Here is a 24,544-nt window from a genome sequence, read left to right as displayed (position 1 = left end):
ATTAGTGAAAAAGCTTTTATAGACCTGCTTGGATGAGATGTCTTTCCTCTTTGTATTTGATAAGGCCGAGATGGAGATGTAAAGGCTAATTTCACTTGGCTTTTACTGGATTTGAAGTGCTTTGGATGGAGAGCTGAGAAATGGGTTTTGTTTACTGGGTTTTGTTTTTCCTCTGAGTGGAAGATGAGAATTGGCAAGGACAACAATGCTGCAGTGACACCTGCTGGTGCGATTGGGGGTTTTCAAACATGTCCATCTTGATTTTGACGCACACACAGTTCTCACCTCTGAGACAGGAGCGTGGTCTCTGAGCTCCGTGCAGTGGGACGCCAGCAGGCCGATCGCTCTCATCACTTTGCTTCTTCTAAAACACAAAAATGTGAATGAATCAAATGACTTTCATCAGACCGTTTCATTCAATCTGTTGCACTGTGTTCATATTTGACCTTTAAAGATGACATTTGTTCCATCTTTTTAATATATTTAGGCATAAATAAGCATTTCAAATTTGTAACAGGAATAAATGCCAATGAAATAGTTATTTTAAATTTAACAATGTTATTATACATAAAGTTATTACCTTTACTGTATTTTAGGGAGTTTTAAGCATTGTTTTATTAGAAAATATTAGGAAGTTGATAATATTCACATACATTCATATACATGTGTCTAGGTCGATTTATTTAAATTGTTTTAGGTATATTTTTATAACCAGCTAGCATAATTCTTTTTTCTGGTACAACAGTGCATGTCAAACTTCTCAGTAAGGGAATTAGAATCTGACCATATCACAAAAATAAATGCAAAAAAAATAATAATAATAAATAACACATATATTAAAAGCATTGAACAATAATTTTATCATAGCTTTATAACCATGATTTTATGATTTTATAACCATTTTATTTCATGAACAAACTTTTTTTCCTAATTATTATAATTATAATGATTATTATTGTTATTATTATTATTATTATAAGTAGTAGTAGTAGTAGTAGAAGTAGTAGTAGTACATCTTATTAAAAGCTGGTTGCATTTTATTTTAAATATGTCTCTGACAGTAAAGACATATACAGTTATATATAAAGTCGAAGTCAGAATTATTAGCCCACCTTTGAATTTTCTTTTCTTTTTTTAATATTTCTCAAATGATGTTAAACAGAGCAAGGAAATTGTCACAGTAAGTCTGATAATATTTTTTTCTTCTGGAGAAAGTCTTAATTGTTTTATTTCGACAAGAATAAAAGCAGTTTTGAATTTTTTAAACACCATTTTCAGGACAACATTATTAGCCCCTTTAAGCTATATTTTTTTAGATCGTCTACAGAACAAAACATGGTTATACAATAACTTTCCTAATAACCCTAACCTGCCTAGTTAACCTAATTAACCTAGTTAAGCTTTTAAATGTCACTTTAATCTGTATAGAAGTGTCTTGAAAAATATCTAGTCTAATATTATGTCCTGTCATCATGGCAAAGATAAAATAAATGAGTTATTAGAGATGAGTTATTAAAACTATTATGTTTCGAGATGTATTGAAAACAGAAATTGTGGAAAAAAATAAACAGGGGGCTAATAATTTAGAGGGGCTAATAATTCTGACTCCAACTGTATAGTATAATAGTATTATATATCATTTAATTAAAGCAATATTAAATATTAAAACAATATTAAAGTATTATTAAAACTATTATTAAAACAATAATAAATATTAAAACAACATTAAAATATTAATCATATCCTTAAAATAATATTAAAACTATAATTAAAACAATATTAAACATTAAAACAATATTAAAATATTATTGAAACTATAATTAAAACAATATTAAAATATTATTGAAACTATAATTAAAACAATGTTATAATAATATTAAAACTATAATTAAAGCAATAATTAATAATAAAACAGCAACAAAATAATATCAAACTATAATTAAAACAATATTAAATAATAAAACAGCATCAAAATAATATATACAACTATAATTATAACAATAATAAATATTAAAAACAACATTAATAATATTAAATAATATATTTAATATTTCTAATATTTAATATATATAATAATATTAAAACTAATTTATAATTAAAACAATAATTGATTAAAATTAAAGAATTAAAAGCAATTCAATGTATTAAAATGAGTTGGAAAATATTAATTTGACATTGAAATTCAGCTTTATCATCACAGGAGTCAGAAAATGTTTTTTGAAGTGTGAGAATATTTCATAATAATACTATATTTAGTGTTATTTGCAATAAAAGTCCAAAATGGTTGACTAAATACTTTTTTAAATATTAGGAATATTATACAATTAAAGTATAACACGACTGTACCACACTTCCCATGTTAAAATCCCTGTACCACACAAGCTCTTCTAGTTTACTGTAGCATTTGACTATTTTTGCCAGCACATCACTCATCATTCACTCTGTCTCGGCGCATTGTGTAATGCTAGTTTTCTGTGTCATTTAAAACTGAAGTGGTTGCTTGGTGACTGTAGTGTGGAGACGGAGACAGTAATCCTGTGAGGGGCCACAGAGACACATGCCTATCATTCCTTCCACTGAGCCAAAATGGACAGAGAGGAGAGACAGAGAGAGACGGGCTCTGCATTTCACTAAGTACACACTCCAAGACCGCCACCATCACGGTCATCTTCTATTGTGTTTTGTAGTGGTAAACTGAACGGCTGATGTAGTTGATCAAGTGAAATCAATTACAGGACCCATTACGGGTCTTTCAGTCTTTGCTAATGAGCTGATGATCTGAATCAGGGGTGTTTAGTTAAGGTGACAGGAAAAGTGCAGAGCTGGTGGTCCACCAGGAACGTGGTTGACAAACACTGATTTAGCTTGTTTTGAGGAAAAGGCAGACTTAATTTTGATGACCTATTACTGAATATTTCTTTTAATTTACTAGAAAATGCTTCTTGCTTTAAGTTGTATGAATGTAGCAGTGTACTGAGGAACCATGAAACTTACATATCCCAGTTTGGAGCCTGTCGCATTTGTTGAACCAGCACAGGAAACTGTGTTAGGAAGAAAAGAAAACATTGAGAATTTTATATATAGATTAAATTTTATATATATTTTTTAAAATTCCATAAGATGCAGTCAGGCTTTTTAAAGGTCCCATGAAATTAAAACAAAGATTTTCAGATGTTAGTATCAGTTTAGGACTTATATACATATTTACATATATAGTTTTCAGCCTGGCGAAAGGGGTGATTTTTTTTCTCCAAATGTGCACCTTTTTGCAGATATTCTCATTTTCTATTTAATTATGAGATTTAAATAATGCATTTCAGTGACATTTTAAAAATGTATTAACTTGTTGGATGCCATTATAACCACACTTTTGATTTATACCAAAAATATTTCCAAAATTTTTACAATAAAGAAATATGAAAAAATAATACATATACAGTCAAGGTCAGAGTTATTAGCCACCCTGAATTATTGTATGATTATTAAAAAATTAAAAACTGAAATAAAACAAATAAGACTTTCTCCAGAAAAAAAATATTATCAGACATACTGTGAACATTTCCTTGGTCTGTTAAACATCTTTAGGGAAAAATTTAAAAAAAGAAATTCAAAGAGGAGCTATAAATTCTGATTTCAACTGTATATATATTAGGAAAAAAATTGGAATCTGTTAAAGTTTTATTACAAACCTTCCAAAATTTGCCCATTTTTAATAAAAAATGTAAGTATATGTGTAACAAACAAATAATAATAATATTGTAGAGTTTCAGAATTTTTTTAGCCTCTTTTGTAAAAAAAATTTGAAATTTGAAATTTGAAAATTCATGAACAACATCAAGAACCAAAACAGTTTTAAATTAACTTTACACCTTTTTATTGGCCATTTTTAGTTTCAAGAATAAGGTCCAAAGCTTAGAATAAAAGTGACCTGTAAAATAAAAAAGATAAAAATAATAAAATAAAAAAACAATACAGTAGCAAAAGATGATTTCTCTTACGTCAGATTATAAAATAAAAATATTTGTTAGCATTGGCAGACTAAAGTAAAACCCAAGCGACAGCCAACAGAGGATCCCGCTTGGTCTTAAAGCCTTTTTAATCGACTATTTTTACTAGTTATGATGGCATAGCAGTTAAAATAGGACAATTTCTGGACCTTTGTCAGTGAGAACCCTGCATTTTTACACAGTGTACTTGAAAAGTTATGCAAGTGTTTATGTGCTATCAATCAATCAGTCTTGTTATCGCATCAAGGAATGATTTTTCCGGCTCCAAAGTGACTGGTCACATGACATTTATGGCTTAGGTGATTGGCTCTAAAAAATCTATCCAGAGAGCGAATCCAAGAATATGCCACTAGGATGAACAGAAACACTAATGTTGGTGAGACACCTGGTGGCTAAAAGTGAAACATACATCTGAAAAAACATACTGACACTACAAAAAAAATTATGATCATAATAAAATTATTATAATCAAAGTAATTAGCCAAAATTCTAATCAATAAAACAATAAATAAGCACACTTATAGATTGCTTTTTTTATTTACAGAAAAAAATGATTACTGTTAAGTAATAATTGAGAAGTGATCATTTTCTAATGACAATAGCAAGTTATGCAGTTTAAGTCAGAAAATGAATATATACCCCACAAATGAATATTCAAATGTACTGTAACATTCCAATATGTGGACATTAAAATAAAAAGCACTTAATCACGCTTTCAGGGTTAGTTTTAAGATAATGAGCATGTGACTTTGCTTCGTCTGTTTGAGACGTGTCTTACCAGCTCGGAGTGGATGAGACGTGTGGCTGTGTCTCTGTGGTTACAGACGGTGCACAGGTAACAGAGCAGGTTGAGTTTGGCACGTGGTGCTGTGGCATTGGCTGATCCAGCTCGGTCCACTGACTCCAGAACGGCACAAACCTGCTGTAAAAACTGAGACCAGTCTTCTGAGCTCAGGCAGGACAACCGTTCAGCTGAGAGAGAGATGGAATTTAACAGAATGATCAGCAGTGGGTTTAGTGCAACCTTTTTTTCTGGATGCATTTTAATTCATTTACTGTATTTTATTTAGTAACCCAATCAAACTTAAAGCAAGCGTTCATTACCATTTATGCAAATTCTTTGAACTGGCATCCAAAAAGAAACTATATTACAATTTTCATTGCCACAAGCATCACTACAAGCAGCAATGAATAAGCAAATAAACTACAATAAAGTGTGCAGATTAAAGTACAGTCTCTGTACAATCATTGGTTAAAGGTCCCATGAAAATTAAATGAAAAACATTAAGGTGTTAGTTTCAGCTTCAAAACAGAGGCAAAATTTGCGTTTAGAAAATTTTAAACTGATATAAACATGTTAGGCCTGCAGTTTGTCCCTTCCTGCCTAAATCAGGGATGTCAAACTCAATTCCAGAGGGGCCGCAGCATTGCACAGTTCAGTTTTTAACCCTATTTAAACACACCTGATCAATCTAATTGAGTCTTTCAGGCTTGTTTGAAACCTTTAGATTAGATTAGATTAGATTAGATTAGATTAGATTAGATTAGATTAGATTAGATTAGATTCAACTTTATTGCCATTACACATGTACAAGTACAATGCAACGAAATGCAGTTTAGGTCTAACCAGCAGTGCAATAGCAGCAAGTGCAGGATACAGGGTTAAGTTATAAAGTGCAGTTAATTAAAAACTATGGTGATATTTACAGATGGATGTACTATGAACATTATATACAGGTTGTATTAGCTATGAACAGAGATTTACAATAGATGGATATATGTACAGGTTGCTATTAATAATCAGAAGTGTCTTACTGAGGTTGGAACTAAATTTTGCAGGACACTGGCCCTCCAGGACCGAGTTTGGACATACCTGACTTAAACAATCGAAAAAATATATATAGCTTAAGGGGGCTAATAATATTAACCTTAAAATGGTTTATAAAAAATGTAAAACTTACTCTAGCCGAAATAAAACAAATAAGACTTTCTCCTGAAAAAAAAAATATTATAGGAAATACTGTGAAAAATTCATTGCTCTGTTAAACATCATTTGGAAAACATTTGAAAAAGAAAACAAAATTCACAGGATGTACAATCGAAGTTATTAGCCCCCTTTGATTTTTTTTTTCTTTCTTTAAATATTTCCCTAACAATATTTAACAGAGTAATAAAATTTTCACAGTATGTCTGATAATATTTTTGCTTCTGGAGAAGGTCTTTTTTTTATTACAGCTAAAATAAAAGCAGTTTTAATTTTTTTCTAAAAACCATTTTAAGCACAATATTATTAGCCCCTTTAAGCTAATAAAGATTTAAGATTTTTTTAGCCCATCATTGAGTCTATTTATTTACTTATGTAAATGTGTGTAAAATATGTTTTCTTTTTTTTATTAATTTCAGTAATAATATTGACTAATATGTAAATGTTTATACTGTATGGTTCATGTACAATACAGCCTGTAAAAAAGTATTTTCTTTCTTTTAGTAGACACATTATTTTAGAGACTTTTTTACCAAACAAGTAGATCTAATTAGATTTGCAGTATTCATAAACCTTAAGTAAAAGTTTAAAAGCTATTCTTAAATATTTCATGCTTTAAGTTTAGTTACTGTACTTTTTTTTATTTTTTTAACATTTGTTTCCAACAAATGTTAGCAGATTCTGTCATGTGCCATAACAAACTGAAAGTAGCCTTTTTTTTTATTTCAGCTGATTGAAGAAAAAAAATATCCCAGGTTACCTGAGTGTGCTGGTACACAAAGTGTTTTGGGGTCAAAACGAACTGGAGCAGTCTTTAAAATCTAAAAATAGAGCACAGTTACAATATAAATATTTATATAATATTCAAAAATAAGGCACACATTCTGTAATGCTACACGGTCTGACAATGTGATCAAATCCTGAAATCCTGTCTTTACCTTTGGGTTATCCATGATGGGAGTCACTGTGAGGTCACAGTCGGTGTATAAAAGCGATTTAATGCATGTGTTCAGGTCACTCTGTTCCTCTGCCATAACGCTGGACTCCTACAGAGCATATGGGATGTTTAAATAACATGGTTTAAAATTCACTATATGCAATGTGGTTGCTCAGTGCATCAACAGAAGTGAAACAATAGTAGTAGTTTGCTTTAGCATTTATGCTTGTTTGTCTCTGCAAAATCAGTGGTACATACATTATGAAGCCTTCATATTGGTGGATAAGATGCACATTTCGATGCATTTTATTACTATTATTTCGATTTTTTTTTTTTGCGTAATTGTTTTTTAAATACACTTAATTACAGAAGTACACAAAGCTTTTACCATTGGATATAAAAAATAACACTTCCGAAATAAATAAATGAATAAATAAATAAATGGATAGATGGAAAAATGAATAAATTATAATAAAATAATTATTTTAGTTAAATTAAGGACTCAAAGATATTAGGAGAATACTTTTTTTTTTTTGCATTGGACACACACAATTACACTTTATAAATAAATGGATAAATAAAATCAAATAAAATTAGAGGCTTAAAGATATTAGAAAAAAATGGCTTTTTACATTGGATATGCATAATAACACTTTATATAAGTAAAAAAAATAAAATAAATCAACTAAATTAAAAAAATGGATGAATGGATAGATAAATACACTAAAATAATATAAATAAAACATGGCATTTTAAATTGTATATACATAATTACATTTTATAAATAAATGAAAGAATGAAAAAAATAAAAAATAAATAAATAAATAAATAATTGAACTAAAGACTCAAAGATATTAGGAAATTATGGCTTTTTTACATTAGATATACATTATTACACTTTAAAAATAAATAAATTGCACCAGTATCCTCCACAGTCTAAAGACATGCGGTATATGTGAATAGAATAAACTATATTGCCCGTACTGTACGTGTGTATGGGTGTTTCCCACAACTGGGTTGCGGCTGGAAGGGTATCCACTGTGTGAAACATGTGCTGGATAAGTTGGCGGTACATTCCGCTGTGGCGACCCCTGATGAATAAAGAGACTAAGCCGAAGGAATGAATGAATAAATAAACGGATGGATAAATAAATTAAAGCAAACATTTAAATTAAATTAAGGACTCAAAGATATTACAAGAATATACATGGTATACATGGTTACAATGGATTACACCTTATAAATAAACAAATAATTAAATAAAAGGATGAATAGGTGGATAAAATAAAAATAAATTAAACTAAATTAAATTAAATAATTAAGAACTCAAAGATATAAGGAAAATAAGGCTTTTTATATCGGATATTCATAATTACACTTTATAAATAAATAAGTTGAAATAAAATAAATAGTTTCACTCAAAGATATTAGGAAACTATGGATTTTTATATTGGATATACAAAATTACACTTTATAAATAAAATAAATTAATAAATGGATGAACAGGTAAATTAAAATAAATCAATAACTAAACTAAATTAAAGACTAAAAAAATATTATGAGAATATGCTATTAAATTCCAATAATAAAAATGTAAAAAAAAATTTAAATGAAGTAAAATATATTCCTTATGTACTCTACTTAAAATCTAATAATACAGATTTGTTGCTTTTCAATTAACACCATCTTATTTTTCCAGTTGGTGTATATTTCTTAGTCCATACTGTTGCATTCACGTTTTTGTTCTTTCTACCCAATACATTTTTTTCTATAACTTTATAGAGATGAAACATTGATAATAGTACATTTCAAATGACTATGTAGGTATTTTAATTTGACTGTTCTTTGTTTTATCTTCTTATATGTCCTCTTATAACTATTCTAGACTCTATATGTGGTCTGGCTGTTATAAAGCATTTTAATGAAGTGGTAGAGCTATCAGTGGCTAAGTATCCATGCTGACATTCCCAGTTCTAAGATCAGTGGTAAACGGAACACAGCATGAGCTCCAACCAGAACAGCACACCTGCATGGATGTTCTAGTAATCCTGAAGACTCAGATCAGGAGCGCTTGATTAAGGTTGAAGCTCAACTCTGCAGGATTTTACACCCCCGATGTGAGGATAACAATGGTTGTGCCTAAAAGCTTATCTGACTTATTGGCTTGCTGCATAACTGACACTGGCTGACTATGTATGCAGGCAGAATTGGGTGGAGAGAAGAAAAAAAAACATAAACCCAAACTGATTTCAGACATACTTCTGATTCAAACATATTAATTTTAAATGTAATCAAGAATAATAGATAGTGTTGGTAATAATAGGTAGTATTATGTAAAGCTGTAGATCAAGCATTCCTTGTAATGCAATAATGGCAGATTGCAATATTGAATATATCCAGTAGATGGTGCTGTGGTTTATTAAAAGGTATTTCCAAGAAAATGCTGGTCAAGTTATTAATCTAATTTAATTGAAATTTAATTTAAAAATATATATTTTATTCATACATTCATTTATAAAGTGTAGTTATGTATAATGTAAAAGTTGTACTTCATTGTACTTCTGTAAGTAAATATTTACTATTTTGAGGGATGTCAACAAAAACAATGGTCCCAATATATTTCCCGTTTTACATTTTTAATTTCGAGAGCTTCCGAGAATCCAAAAAGAGCCACTTATTGATAAATAATGTTATGATAGCTGTTTTAACATTGAATCATGATTGAACTGCCTCTTGTTACAGTTATAAAATAGTTCGATAACAATGAGGAAATGTTCATGAGCCAAAGACGGCATTGTATTGAAATGGTCAATATTTGAAAGATTTATCCAATAAAAATCTAAATAATAGTAAAAAAAATTGTATCAAAACATGTATCTTATCCACAGATATGAATGCTTCATGTGTGCGCCACCGATTTTACTGAGACGGACAAATATAAACACTAACATTTATTATTACATTTAATTCAGCCTTTTAAAATAATAATGTTTTAATTGATACAATTAGATAAAGTTTGATTGATTAAAAAAATCCCTATGCTCTGAATAAATGTGTGTATTTAATTAAACTGAATATTTTTATCCATTTTTCAGTGAATATTTTGTGATTTATTCAAACAAAACATTTTTGTTAAACAATTATATTCTTTATAATAAGAGTTTGGTCACCTAACATCCATACAATTAATTTCATCGAGTTATTGGGGGAGAAAATGACTATGATATACATATAAATATTTAATTTTTCATTTATTCTTTTATTTTGCAAGTATATATGGCCCTAAATTGACTCCATAGAAAAGTGCATAAGTATGCGATTTGGGACGCACCTACTGTATCAGATTTCTATACAGTAAGTCTCTCCTCTCAGTTATCAACTACATAAAACTTATTTCATGAGGGAGAAATTAAAAAATGCTTTTTATTGCCTGTAAATGATGTGTACATGATCAAATGATTACTATTTTCATTACCACAGTGCTATTCTGAGTAAGCAGCACAGCATTCGTAAGGTTATGTTTTTGAACTCACATGAATTTCTGCTCGACTGTCCTCTGTTTCTCGAGCCGTGCTTGTTCTGGGAGTTGGTCTAGAGCTGTTTGAGCAGAGACACAACACGTGAAATACGCTGGACAATCTTGATATTAGAACTGGGCATCACACTATCGTAAGTCATAAATTCAGTCAAGTACTGTGTTTCTAGTATTGTTGACAAATATACACTGTGCCTGCTTATGTATACATTTCTTTACAAAAGTACAAAAGTATCCATGTTTGTTTAATGAATACATCAAAATCCATATCCAATAAACCACATTCCAAACATACTCTTGGCTTAAATGTTGGATTTTGAAATGTTTCCTTCTGAAGAAATATGATGAAAGCCAATATGTATGTACAGTAGTTTTGAGGATCTTTTAATCTACTTCACTTTGTCAGGCAGGTCCTTTTTAAATGACTTCTTGATTGCAAATAGGTAATCAGGCCTAGGTGTTGCTGGAGAAAGTGAACTCAGTGGTTTGCACTGTCGCCTTACAGCAAGAAAGTCTGTGGTTCGAGTGCCGACTGGGCCAGTTGGCATTTCTGTGTGGAGTTTGCATGTGCTCCCCGTGTTCACGTGGGTTTCCTACGGGTGCTCCGGTTTCCCTCACAGTTCAAAGACATGCGGTATAGGTGAATTGGATTAACTAAGTTGTCCGTAGTGTACGACTGTAAGTGTGAATCCGAGAGTGTATGAGTGTTTCCCAGTACTGGGTTGCAGCTGAAAGGGAATCCACTGCATAAAACATACAGTATGCTGGTATAGTTGGCAGTTCTTTCCACTGTGGCTACCCCTGATAAATAAGTGACTAAACCAAAGTAAAAAGAATGAATGAATGAGTGAATGAATGTAATCAATAAAACAATGTGTCCAGTAGTGTACATTGTAGAGATATTTTGAATGGTTCACAGACATGTCCAAACAATGCTGAAGTATCCATACCTGCAAGTTTTTGGCATGTTAAAGTTCTTACAGATCGTGTAATCAAAGAGACATACATGCAAATATAGGAGTAAATTGTAATACCTGAGGAGGAAAATGGCCTCTCTGGCATCAATGTCCAGCGCAGACTTTGGTCTAAACTCAATCACGTTATCTACAAAACAAAACACATGTCTGATAAAAGGCACATTTTGTAAAAAAATTTTAAAAATTAAAAAAAAAAGTGCTCCAAAAAAAAAGATAACTATGTGAAACCATCTAGAAAACCATCCATCTATCTATGTATAGCAGAAAAAAATTTATATTGAACACGCCACCATTTTCTCAGAAAGCATATTTCTAAAGGTCCCATTGACTCGAAATTTTACTAGATGTTAGTAACAACCAAAGAAATCCATATATGCAAAGAAAACAAAACTAATTAGTTTACAAAGACGATCTGTGTAATAAAATGAAATGACACATGGAACAAGTATTGAACGCATGAAGAAATGGAGGTGTGGAAAGGCAGTGAAAGCCCAGACAGCAGCTGAAATCTCTCAATTAAGATTTGTACACTCTGTTGAAAAACTCACACCTGAGCAAGGCATGCGACTTCATTCTCCATATGAGATGAGTCTTTAAGCTGCCATCATTAAAAAAGCCTTTAATATAAAGCAGTGGTTCCTAAACTTATTTCACCAAGTACCACCTCAGAAAAAAATAGTCTCTCCAAGTACCACCATAATGACCGGTATTGAAATACAGTAGCGTAGCAGGCCTATTTAAGCAGCTAGAGCACTGCACAGTTAAAAAAAACAAGGCAAATTAATTACTATTACTGAGAATATTTATTATTGTCAGCCACTTTAAACATTAAAAATAGTTTGAACATTAACACTGTGCTTACAGGTAAAAAACATTAATAATATTTAAATTAAATGTGCTTCTAAAAGTTAATTAGAAATGCCACTGTTCTTAAAAAGTAAAAAGAAAACTGCTGTCCATAAATGTAAAGTATTATCATATAGAAGCCTATTCATCAAAATCTGGAAATGTTCCATGGATCTCATTAATATAGGCTATATGTCATCATATTCATATTAAAACTATTTTTTATTTTTAAATAGATGTTGCATGTAGACTTATTTGTATATCTTTGAAATCTAAACATTAACTTGTATTTTAAATATGATTTTGATTTACATATTTAAATTGGTCACACTTTACAATAAGGTTCATTAGTTAATGTTACTTAATGCATTTATTAACATGAACAAACTATGAACAATACATTTACTACAGTATTTGTTCATGTTAGTTAACATTAGTTAATAAAATTACAGTTGTTCATTGTGAGTTCATGATAACCGCATTAACTAATGTTAACAAGCATGAGTTTGAATGTTAATAATGCATTAGTAAATGTTCAATTATGATTAATAAATGCTGTACAAGTGTTGTTCATGATTAGTTCATGTTAGTAAATGCATTAACTAATGAATCTTATTCTAAAGTGTTACCTTTGAATTAGAAATTAGATCTGCTTACAGCACGTTAGAGTAGGCTTAGTGTGTCAGAAAAGCAAGTCATTACCTGTCAACACTGGGATTTAAAATACGGGATACGCCCCCAACAATCGTTACGAATACGGGGAAGAGATTAGCTTCAAATGAAAGTTTTAAATAAAATAAAAGGTTCAGCCTATTGAAATCAATTTTTTGATCATATCAGTGCTATCGTATGGGTCAAAGGGTTAAAAGTGTGTCAATTTTTTTATGTTAATTATTCATCGATTCCTTTGCGTACCACTAAAAGGAAGCCTGCGTACCACTAGAGGTGCACGTACCACAGTTTGAGAACCACTGATATAAAGTATTAAACACATTTCTCCTTGTGTCATTCCACTGTTATTACACATTACGCTTTTTGTTTTGTTTTATTTTTATGTTGGTATTTTTACCAAAATTTGGTTCAATTCCATGTCAACAGCTGCATTAGAAATATTGGTAACACTTTACAATAAGGTTCATTAGTTAATGCATTTACTAACATGAACTAATCATGAACAACACATGTACAGCATTTATTAATCATAATTGAACATTTACTAATGCATTATTAACATCTAAGTTAATGCTTGTAAACATTAGTTAATGCACCATGAGTTAACATGAACTAACAATGAACTACTGTATTTTCATTAACTAATGTTAACTAACATGAACAAATACAGTAGTAAATGTATTGTTCATTGTTTGTTCATGTTAGTAAATGCATTAATTAACATTAACTAATGAACATTGTAAAGTGTGACCGAAATATTATTTCCAGAAAAAAACATTTTCAATATTTATTTTCCCCACTGTAACTATTTATTGTAAATTTGTTTGTACAAATGTACAGTATTTAATAACCCTTAAATTTTGTAGACAAATGTTAGCAATTGGCTTTAGAAGTTAACTTTTGAAATATCATGATATTCCAGAAGTTCCATGAGAACCAGCACAAAATATCATTCAGAGTTACATAAGCTCACTCTTCTGTCATGTAGTCTTTATACAGCATACAGTAGAGGTATTAACCAGGAGCAATCTAATCCTCGAGTGTACGGATATGTGTGTGATTTAATACGAGCGTAAATATCATTTGTACAGCAAGGCAAACTGAACATGGGTTTTACAGGCTCAAGTGTGCACATGTGTACGTGCCTGCAAACCACACATGTATAACAATCCAGGCTGTCTGCCTGGGCACAGGACGTGCTGACTCTCATGTCATGCATTACCTAATGTGAAGGACTTGCTGTTTGGGCTGGCAGGGTCAGCAGGGGCTGTCTGCGCTTCCTCTGCTGTCTGAGGAGCTACAGGGGCCAAATGTAGACTGAAACACACACACACACACACACACACACACATATTAAAAATTAATGCATTTATACAATAAACAGTCGATCTTATTAAAAAATGATGAGTCATACTTCACCCCAAAAACATTTTCGGGCAGTATTTATTTATTTATTGACAGTATACAGTAGTGTAAGTCTCTATTACATGATGTAAGGGAAAAAAAACGATTTTTTACTACATTAAGAAACCACTTTGTTAATAACACAAATATATATATATATATATATATATATATATATATATATATATATATATATAAATTTTTTTCTTTTTTTTAAATGTTTCCTAAATGATGTTTAAAAGAGCAAGGAAATTTTCACAGTATGTCTGATAATATTTTTTCTTCTGGAGAAAGTCTTATTTATTTTATTTCGGCTAGAACAAAAGCAGTTTCAATTTTTTTTACCATTTTAGGGACAACATTATTAGCCCCTTAGCTATTTTTTTTCTGATAGTCTACAGAACAAACCATCGTTATAAATTAACTTGCCCAATTACCCTAACCTGCCTAGTTAACCTAATTAACCTAGTTAAGCATTTAAATGTCACTTTAAGCTTTATACAAGTGTCTTGAAAAATATAGAGCAAAAAATTATTTACTGCCATCATGGCAAAGATAAAATAAATCAGTTATTAGAGAGGAGTTATTAAAACGATTATGTTTAGAAATGGAAGGAACATTAATAATATTTAATAAAAAGGTTTCCTATTTTTTAATAATAATAATAATAATAATAATAATAATAATAATAATATGGAGTTGATGCCAAGTGTTATTTACATATGCAATTCCAAAATTATTTATTTTTTGCAATATTCGTTTTTAATAAATACACGTATTAATTTAATTACATTTTTCAAAAGACAATGATTTGCTTTTTATTTTAAAATATCAGCAACAAAAACAACAAAAAAAATCACTAAAATGTTATGCAACCAATATTAACAGGCTGCAAGATTTCATTTTCATAATTAAAAACGTATTTATTTTTAATAAACTAAAAAAACAATAACATTATATATCAATGTTTGACAAAAGGTTTCCTATTTTAATTAAAAATAACAATAAAATTAGTATGACTTTTTTATGTCAAGTGTCTTTTACACATACAATTTCAAAATAGATTTATTTTGTGTAATATTTGCTTTTAATAACCACATATATCAATTTATTTATTTATTGACAATGTACTGTAGTATGAGTCTCAATTTTATTAAGAAAAGATTTTTTCTACATTAGGAATCTTTTTTGTTAAACGTTAATATTGAAAAAAATAAAATAAAATAAAATAAATTAAAAAAAATATATATATAATATTAAAAGGAATATAATATAAAAGGAAAAAAGTGATTTATTTCTTGTAAAATCATCTTATTAAAGACAATTGTTTATAACCTCAGTTGTGTTGTACCACAGCAACAATAGAATTACTATGACAGTAATTATTAACTTAAGTAATTATCTATTGTATGCTTCCACCACTATAGCATTTACTATAGTATTTTCCATGTAATGTAATTATACAGAATCTACCACCTCGATGACAGGCAAATATATTTTAGTTCAGTAGAAAACTCGACCCTCTTCATGATAGAAGGATCATATGTGGGTATTTTCCATTTATATCTCCTCTGAAATATGGTATAAATCGCAAAAAAACTGACTTTCCTCGATGTCTCCTATTGAGTTTTTTTGCAGAATTTTGCGCATAACCACGTGATTGAAAACAACCTATAGCAACAAAAACAAATGAATAGACTAATAAAACATCTGAGTTCAGAACAAATGATGCAGATGGTCTGGTTGCAGTGCAGGAAATGCTGATACCACTGGCATGGTTTTTAAAACCTGCATTTGTTGTGGGACAGAGGCTTATTGTGTAAGGCATTGTTCTGAACACACAGACAGTGTATGAAGTGTGCCATAGGGCTGTTTGCCCTCTCACTGCATCAATACCAGACTGAGAGCTTCTGTGCACAAGATCATCTACATACATACAGCCATATACAAACACCCACTTTAATGACTTTTGGTGTGGGCTACAACTTTGTAAATGCAAAATGGGTGTCTGTGACCAAAGGTTTGGTTTAATGCGCAATGGACTTCAAGAATGAAATGCTTAAAAGGTTGGTTACCTTAGGTTACCATAAAATTTTAATGCTGCCATCATATTTTTACAGATTATGTTATAAAAAACCTGAACTTCAGAATACAAATAAAGGTTTTCTTCAATCTCATTAGAAAGTTATAAGTCATACTTCACCAAAATACATTTTTGACAGTTTTTTTATTTACAATTTACTAATGATATTATATTATTTGAGTGTTTATTATTCAAGTGTTTTTATTTGTTTGTTTGTTTTTTTTGGAAAATTATCTTTCCTAAAAACAATTGTTTGCTTTTATAAAATATAATTTAATATTTTATATTATATTAAAATATAATATAAAATAAAATAAAATAAAATAATTGGCAAAAAACAACAACAAAAAAACAATTGCAACAAACAATAACAGGCTTTCGTTAGCTATTTATATCGCAAACAAAATATTTGGTTAAATCTACAAAACAAAAATATTGTAAAATATCAGTTGAATAAATGTTTTCTGATGTAATAAAAATATTTTTACCAAATCTGAAAAACTTCTGTCCCCTTTTTGAAACTCCAATCACCAAAAACTCTGACACAGAGGAAAAAAAGCCAAACAATAATAATAAAATAATCAGTATGTTCTTTAAAATCTTGAAAACGTCATTTGTTCAATTTAATTCAGGCTTTACGCATATATTAAAAGTGCTTTACAGTATTCAAATTTACTTAAGAATGCTCAACAAACATGCAATTCTTTTGTCACACCAGCATGACTGATCTTCCACAACAACCAATGAGGTTTCTTGTCACGCATCAAACAAGTATGACAGAGCTTCTGTTAATGTTTATGATGTTAATGAGTTAAATGTTAAATTTTATATCGATTTAAGGTCCTGTAAAGTGCTTTGAAATGTGCATTTTTATTTGATGTTTGACTTAATTTCAACGAAAACTCCATGAGAGTGTGGGACATAATGTGACTCCTCCCCTTTTTAAAAAAACAGCCAATAGCGTTTTGTTTTATCCCCGCTCTGCCAGCGAGAGTGGTTGAGCTCCAGCGCATCAAATGAAAAGCAAACGAGAAGCGTCTTGAAGGGGGCGGAGCAAGTCAGACACTAGGGATCATTTGATTGGTTATGATGTGATGAGAAATTGTAGTATGGGTTGACGTGAATAAAACCGTTGATCCGTTCAGACAGAAGTGACAAACTACAAGCTTTGCATGTTTATATCAGTTTTATATCTTCTAACTGCAAATTGTCACTGTTTTGAAGCAAACTAGCTTATAGATATCTTAAAAATGAACAATAATAATACTAACATCTAAAAAACTGTAATTCCATTTCATGGGACCTTTAAAGACTAAATTACAACACTTGATTTAGATGATTAAATGTACTTAAGATATTCTAACATAGTATTTGAAGTGGCTTTATTACGGGTTTTATCACAGAAATCTATCAGATTTCACTTAAAATATATTTTATTATATTTATGATCAAAAGTGTCATGGGTTTGGACTGGCATGAGGATGAGTACAGTAAATGATGACATGAGGTTAATCAAAGGTATAAGAAAAAATAAATAAATAAATATATAAATATATAAATATATATATATATATATATATATATATATATATATATATATATATATATATATAAATATATATATATATATATATAAATATATATATATATATATATATACACACAAACACACACACACACTTGGCTGTCATTTTTTCAAATGTACCTAGATATCGATGAGACGTCATCCTGTGGTTTTCCTTTGGAGTTGTGAGCCTCTAAAAATGCATCCCTCCAGAATGGGTGAGATAACAGAGGATCCCAGCTTAACCTACAGATGACAGCAATTTAGGAGATTCACAGATAAGTAGTGAAGCTACAATACTAAAGTAATGTGACAGGCTCAATGATGCATAAAAAAATGAATGCTTTAATGCCTGGTCATATCACGTCGTTTTGATTAAACATCTAAGACTATGAATAGTGACATTAATTTGAAATTAAAAATTAGAAAGAATGTTTTGGCCTCTATCGCATTGTCCATCTCATATTAATGATTAATGTTGTGATGAGTCATTTGATTATCATTCAAACTGAGAAATTAAAGTTTCCTCACTACAATTGATTCATTAACTGATTACTTTTGCGAAGAAGCACTATTACAAATTTAAGAGAAACTAAATAAAATAATGACTGTACCTTAAAACAGGATCTTTCTGAAGTAAACCCATTACCAGGTTCTCAAAATCTGGGCTGGGCTGTGAGGAAGCCGGTTCTTAGAAAGAAAACAAAAGAGGTCATTAAATTTTACATGAAAGCAACTGCTTTGAAAAGGTTGAGTTTATTAAAAGCGTCAAACCTTTAGGTCTTAAGGGTGGAGGATCTTCATTTAAAATGAGATCAACTAGACCAGTCATACTCTCAGATACAAAGGGAGGTTTTCCTAGAAAACAAAGAGAAAACAAGACAATGTAATTAAATATTTAATTACAGAATGATTTGACTAGTTTGCTAAGCTGGAAAATGTGGATTAATGTGAAATGTGTAACCTGTGAACATCTCATACAGAACACAGCCTAAAGCCCACAGGTCACTGTCGACATTGGTTTCTGATCCTCTCAACACCTCAGGAGAACAATACACAGGAGAACCTGCCAGAGCAACATCATATAATAAAGCAAGTGAAAATTAAGGTACTAAAATAACATTTTAGACTTTACTAAGTGATCGTTTGTATGGCTGGAAGATACATTAATAGACAGGTGTGTAATAGTGAGCAGGTATAAAACCGACAGATGGATGGATGGATGGATGGATGGATGGATGGATGGATGGATGGATGGATGGATGGATGGATGGATGGATGGATGGATGGATGGATGGATGGATGGATGGATGGATAAATGGATGGATGAAGTTCAATCAGTTTGACCATACATTTTAGTAATTAGAATAGATAGATAGATAGATAGATAGATAGATAGATAGATAGATAGATAGATAGATAGATAGATAGATAGATAGATAGATAGATAGATAGATAGATGGATGGATGGATGGATGGATGGATGGATGGATGGATGGATGGATGGATGGATGGATGGATGGATGGATGGATGGATGGATGGATGGATGGATGGATGGAGTTCAATCAGTTTGACCATACATTTTAGTAATGAGAAAAGACAGAAAGGATGGATGGATGGATGGATGGATGGATGGATGGATGGATGGATGGATGGATGGATGGATGGATGGATGGATGGATGGATAGATAAAAATGATGGCACTCTGATGAGTCATCAGACCTTTAATTCTGTTCTTGATGTTTCGAGGAGAGCTGTTGTTTTCTTTGCTTTCTCCAAGTCCTGTCTCCTCAGCCATGACAAGAGAAAAAAACTCTTCCAAACTTTCTCCTTGAGCTTTGGCCAGGCAGAAATTGGAATACTTAAGAGTTCCCGGTCCATCCAATAAAATCTGCAGAAACACAAAGTGACACATTGCTAAGTTCTGACAATAAAAAAAAGACTGGTAGCAAATAGCATGACATTCCTTATATACATGACACACATACAACATTTTTAAATAAGAGATTAAAGCGATTTGATAAATAATATTCCTTTTGATATGATTATTTCAGAAACTGTTGAATTCTAAATGGTATTGATGAAGTAAAGAAAACGTCATAAAAAGTCGTATCTTGAAAATTTTGTGAATCATCCTGAAAATAATAGATCAGTTTGAGACAGAAGCTGCAGTCATGGATATCAAAAGATCATTGATGCTTGCTAACCATATGAATTCATGTAAGTGACCGGTTGCAAGACATTTTACAGTATATCTTGATTAAAAAGAACAAAAGCACCTTCGTTTGAAAAAGCTATGTGTACGGATAAATCATTATAATAAACACTGTTTATCTTTATATATATATATATATATATATATATATATATATATATATATATATATATATATATATATATGTTTGGACAGAGGAATCATTCATTTTGCTTCAATTTAGCTGATTCAACTGTTGTTTGATGTGTAATGTGAGAGTTGATGGAAAAGCTGATAGCACACAAGGTGTGTCATTTCTCACATTAGACTGCTTTGTATTCTGCACCATTGGTACTTCAGACCTGCCTCTGCTTTCGTTTTATTCATAGAAATCGCTGACACTTAAATAGTCACTTGTCATTTTGCCACTTTTGCAGCTGTTATTAATGTATTGTTAAATGGAAAATGTGTTTATTTTAATGAATGATTTGTGTATGTGCATGTTAATTAAAATCAAGTTGTTCAAAATCAGATTGGGACATACAGTATGAGTTCAGAGTTTGAAAACTCATGCACTAGACCAGGGGTCACCAATCTCGGCCCTGGAGGGCCGGTGTCCCTGCAAGGTTTAGATCCAACTTGCCTCAACACACCTGTAGGGATGTTTCAAGTGTATCTAGTAAGACCTTGATTAGCTTGTTCAGGTGTGTTTGATTAGGGTTGGAGCTAAAATCTGCAGGACACCGGCCCTCCAGGAACAAGTTTGGTGACCACTGCACTAGACTGTATATTTAATAGACCTGTCACAATAATCAATATATCAACTTATCACACAACACATGGAGACCTCAATCATTTTTAGTGATGCAATATATATCACTCATGCATAAAAAACTATTCTAGCAACATTTTAGCTATTTGTGCAACATCGCTATCTCTGTTGGAGGTGTCAGTAACTTTTTGGTTAACATTTATTACTATTATTTATTTAGGATATACATTTTCAAATTCCGATTCCAATGCCTAAATATTAAGCTGTAAAGTAACTGTAACTAAATTAAATATTCTTAACAATAAAATATTATGTATTTTTTGAAAGAGTGTACATGCATTGTGATATTATATTGTTATTCTGGCTTTATTTATTGAGTGCCATAAAATGGCCTTAAAATCACAATAATATTGTTTATCGCAATATATTTTGTTGCAATATATTGTACAACAAAAAATAGTTATTGCGACAGGCCTAATATTTAATGTACAATAGATTTCCTAAGAGGTGTGATGCTTTTACCTTTGCAGGTGTGAGATCTGAAACAATAATTCCAGAGTCGTGGATGTATTTAAGACCTTTAACCAAGTCAATGGAAAACTCTCTCACTACATCCTCAGACAAGCACTCATCTTGAGCGATCAGTGCTGCCAAGGATCCACCTAGAAAAAAAAAAAAGAGTTGCAAAGGAAAAACATTAAGATTTAGCATTATATTTCAATATCTAACCCAATCTATGCATATTATTTGTGTTTCTTTAGTTATTTAGTGCATCTTTATTATGTGGATGCATTGTATTACGGGGAGCCCACATATCAGTGACAAATAAAGCAATTCTGACTTTGAGGAACTTTTTTAGTTTCCATGAGGAATATAATATATAAATTATACCCATTGAAGTGTTAAAATGCAGAATGTTTCCTATAAGAAAGTTTTCCAGCTGTGGTGGCAGACTCGTTTGGTCCTTTCACACAGATCTACCAACTACCTATGCTATGGCGTTATTTCAATGTCAGTGAGCGCAGTATTACAAGTCGAGATCACATTTATGTAATACCAGCATGTGAATCTCTTTACTTGCGTGCCGATTTCCTTTGTTCCTGCACAAAACTTCTTGCATGCCCTCAAATATACGAGGCCTTAATGCAGATTTTCTTGTGCGCTCTCAAATTATCACTGCTAAAGTGTGATTTAGTGAATTTATTTAAAGAGCATTGATGTAAAAATATTGTGTAGTTTCCACAGTTCCACAGTTTATTAACTAGATTTGCAAGAAATATTTATGAATGTCACCAATAGACCTACAGAGCGGCATTAATTCGTTCTGATGTAAAGTGAAATAGCTATAAACTTTAGCAAGAGAAAGTCATTGTATGCAGAGCCCTAGACCTTTATCTATAAAGTATAATTATGGAAACCGTGTTCATCTGAACTGAAAGGTATGCCGTGTTTGCTAGCCTCACACACCTGTCAGTTAGTCAGTCATTTAGCATGTTACCTTAAAAAGTAAACTAAACCATGCAATATGTACAGTATGAAATATGGCTGCATGATATTGGAAAAAATATGATATTGCAAAATACACTCCCCTGACACTTTATTAGGTACACTTTACACTAGTACCTGGTTGGACCCCCTTTTGCCTTCAGAACTGCCTTAATCCATCTTTTCATACATTTAACAAGGTACTGGAAATATTCCTCAGAAATTTTGGTACATACTGACATGATAGCATCATGCATCCATTATGCGAATATCCCGTTCCAACACATCCCAAAGATGCTCTATTGAATTGAGTATTGGTGACTGTGGAGGCCAGTCTGAGATGATTTGAGCTTCATGACATGGAGCGTTATTCTGCTGGAAGTAGCCATCAGAAGATGGGTACACTGCACTCATAAAGGGATATATATGGTCAGCAACAATACTCAGGTAGGCTGTGGCGTTGACACAATGCCCAATTGGTACTAATGGGCCCAAAGTGTGCCAAGAAAATATACCCCAGACCAATAAACCACCACCACCAGCCTAAACCATTGATACAATGCAGGATGGATCCATGCTTTTACGTTGTTGATGCCAATCTGACCCTACCATTCGAATATCGCAGCAGAAATCGAGACTCATCAGACCAAGCAACGTTTTTTCCAATCTTCCATTGTCCAATTTTAGTGAGCCTGTGCGAATTGTAGCCTCAGTTTCCTGTTTTTAGCTGACTGGAGTGGCACCCGGTGTGGTCTTACTGTTGCCTTTCTATCAGCTGGAACCAGTCTGGCCATTCTCCTTTGACCTCTGACATCAACAAGGAATTTGCGCCATAGAACTAACCACTCACTGGATATTTCCTTTTCAGATCATTCTCTGTAAACCCTAGAGATGGTTGTGCATGAAAATGCCAGTAGATCAGCAGTTTCTGAAATACTCTGACCAGCCCGTCTGGCACCAGCAACCATGCTACATTCAAAGTCACTTAAATCACCATTATTCCCCGTTCTGATGCTCGATTTAAACTGCAGCAGATCGGTTTAACCATGTCTACATGCCTTAATGCATTGAGTTGCTGCCATGTGATTGGCTGATTAGAAATTTGCATTAACAAGCAGTTGGACAGGGGTACCTAATAAAGTGACCAGTGAGTGTATACTATATGTCGCAGGAAAACCAAAAAATTGCAATATGAACACAATTTCACCAGAAAGCTTGAACAGCTCAGTTTGGAAAGAATTGGTTAAGTTAGATTGCAGTGGATGATTTTGTTGAGGAGGGAATTGTGCAAAACTAAACAAAAGCATAGCTTAATACAACAGAGCAAAGATAAAAGTGACATAGACAGTGCTTTATGCTTTTCCAGAAAATCTAACAATATTCAGGTACAGAAATTGAATAATCAAACGTAAAAACATTGTGTAGTTTCCACAGTAAACATAATTAAATTTAAAAAAAAATCTGTATTAAAGATGCAAATAGTAAATTTCTTGTATCACATGCTTTAAAAACGGTGTGAATTACAGGGGGAATAGAGACTGCATATCAATGCTGAAATTATTTATTGTACAGCCCTAATATGAATATCAGTGTGACCGCGTGGGGTTCACATAAAGACGGCTAGCTGTGGTGTTGTGGGTGTAACATTGACACCTTTTATTGGTTTTGTTTTAGTAAAGTCTAATAGTCACCTGTGCACATCTCCACCACCATCCACAGATGGTTGCTAGTCTCGTACCATTCATAGAAAGCCACCACATTGTCATGTTTGATGTCATGAGCCAGTCTCACCTGTGGAGATAATGTGTGACGTTTATTAGTTATTATAACACTTTAGTGTATACCATAAACAGCTCGAATTGGTTAAAGTTTACATACATGGTTTGTTAATTCGGGTCTCTTGTGTTTTTCACTGCAAATGATGGCCACGAAATGAATGCTGCCTTTCCTCCTGCCCTTATAAACAACTGATCTGCTGCCTCTCCCGATCTCTTCATACAAAATAAAGTTCTCCATCTATTTAGGGATGAAAAGCATGCGTATTAAACCCGAAAAGTATGCATTTTAAACACGAGGCAGCTCC

General features: G+C 31.6%; 1 protein-coding gene across 5 annotated transcripts in view; it reads right to left on the bottom strand.

The window, feature by feature from the left end:
• The window catches only part of ulk4 (unc-51 like kinase 4), a 278,515-nt gene that overhangs the window by 253,743 nt on the left and 228 nt on the right, over window positions 1-24,544 (bottom strand). For 2 of the 5 annotated variants that reach the window (XM_068214079.2, XM_068214078.2), the window contains exons 2-18: window positions 24,340-24,477; window positions 24,153-24,252; window positions 21,499-21,638; window positions 19,733-19,901; window positions 18,974-19,075; window positions 18,784-18,867; window positions 18,624-18,699; window positions 18,151-18,255; window positions 16,934-16,984; window positions 14,181-14,275; window positions 11,498-11,567; window positions 10,462-10,525; window positions 6,930-7,037; window positions 6,752-6,812; window positions 4,786-4,979; window positions 2,995-3,041; window positions 286-364 (exon numbers count right to left, since the gene is read on the bottom strand). In XM_068214079.2, coding sequence (XP_068070180.2) covers window positions 286-364; window positions 2,995-3,041; window positions 4,786-4,979; window positions 6,752-6,812; window positions 6,930-7,037; window positions 10,462-10,525; window positions 11,498-11,567; window positions 14,181-14,275; window positions 16,934-16,984; window positions 18,151-18,255; window positions 18,624-18,699; window positions 18,784-18,867; window positions 18,974-19,075; window positions 19,733-19,901; window positions 21,499-21,638; window positions 24,153-24,252; window positions 24,340-24,477 — 1,683 coding nt within the window. Of the gene's footprint in view, window positions 1-24; window positions 216-285; window positions 365-2,994; window positions 3,042-4,785; window positions 4,980-6,751; window positions 6,813-6,929; window positions 7,038-10,461; window positions 10,526-11,497; window positions 11,568-14,180; window positions 14,276-16,933; window positions 16,985-18,150; window positions 18,256-18,623; window positions 18,700-18,783; window positions 18,868-18,973; window positions 19,076-19,732; window positions 19,902-21,498; window positions 21,639-24,152; window positions 24,253-24,339; window positions 24,478-24,544 lie in introns of those variants that run through there. The other 3 variants (XM_073925751.1, XM_009292054.5, XM_073925752.1) reach the window with 2 other exon arrangements.

The sequence above is a fragment of the Danio rerio genome, chromosome 16, assembly GCF_049306965.1.
Source record: "Danio rerio strain Tuebingen ecotype United States chromosome 16, GRCz12tu, whole genome shotgun sequence".
NCBI classification, from domain to species: Eukaryota; Metazoa; Chordata; class Actinopteri; order Cypriniformes; family Danionidae; genus Danio; species Danio rerio.
This window is presented reverse-complemented; position numbering and strand designations above follow the sequence as displayed.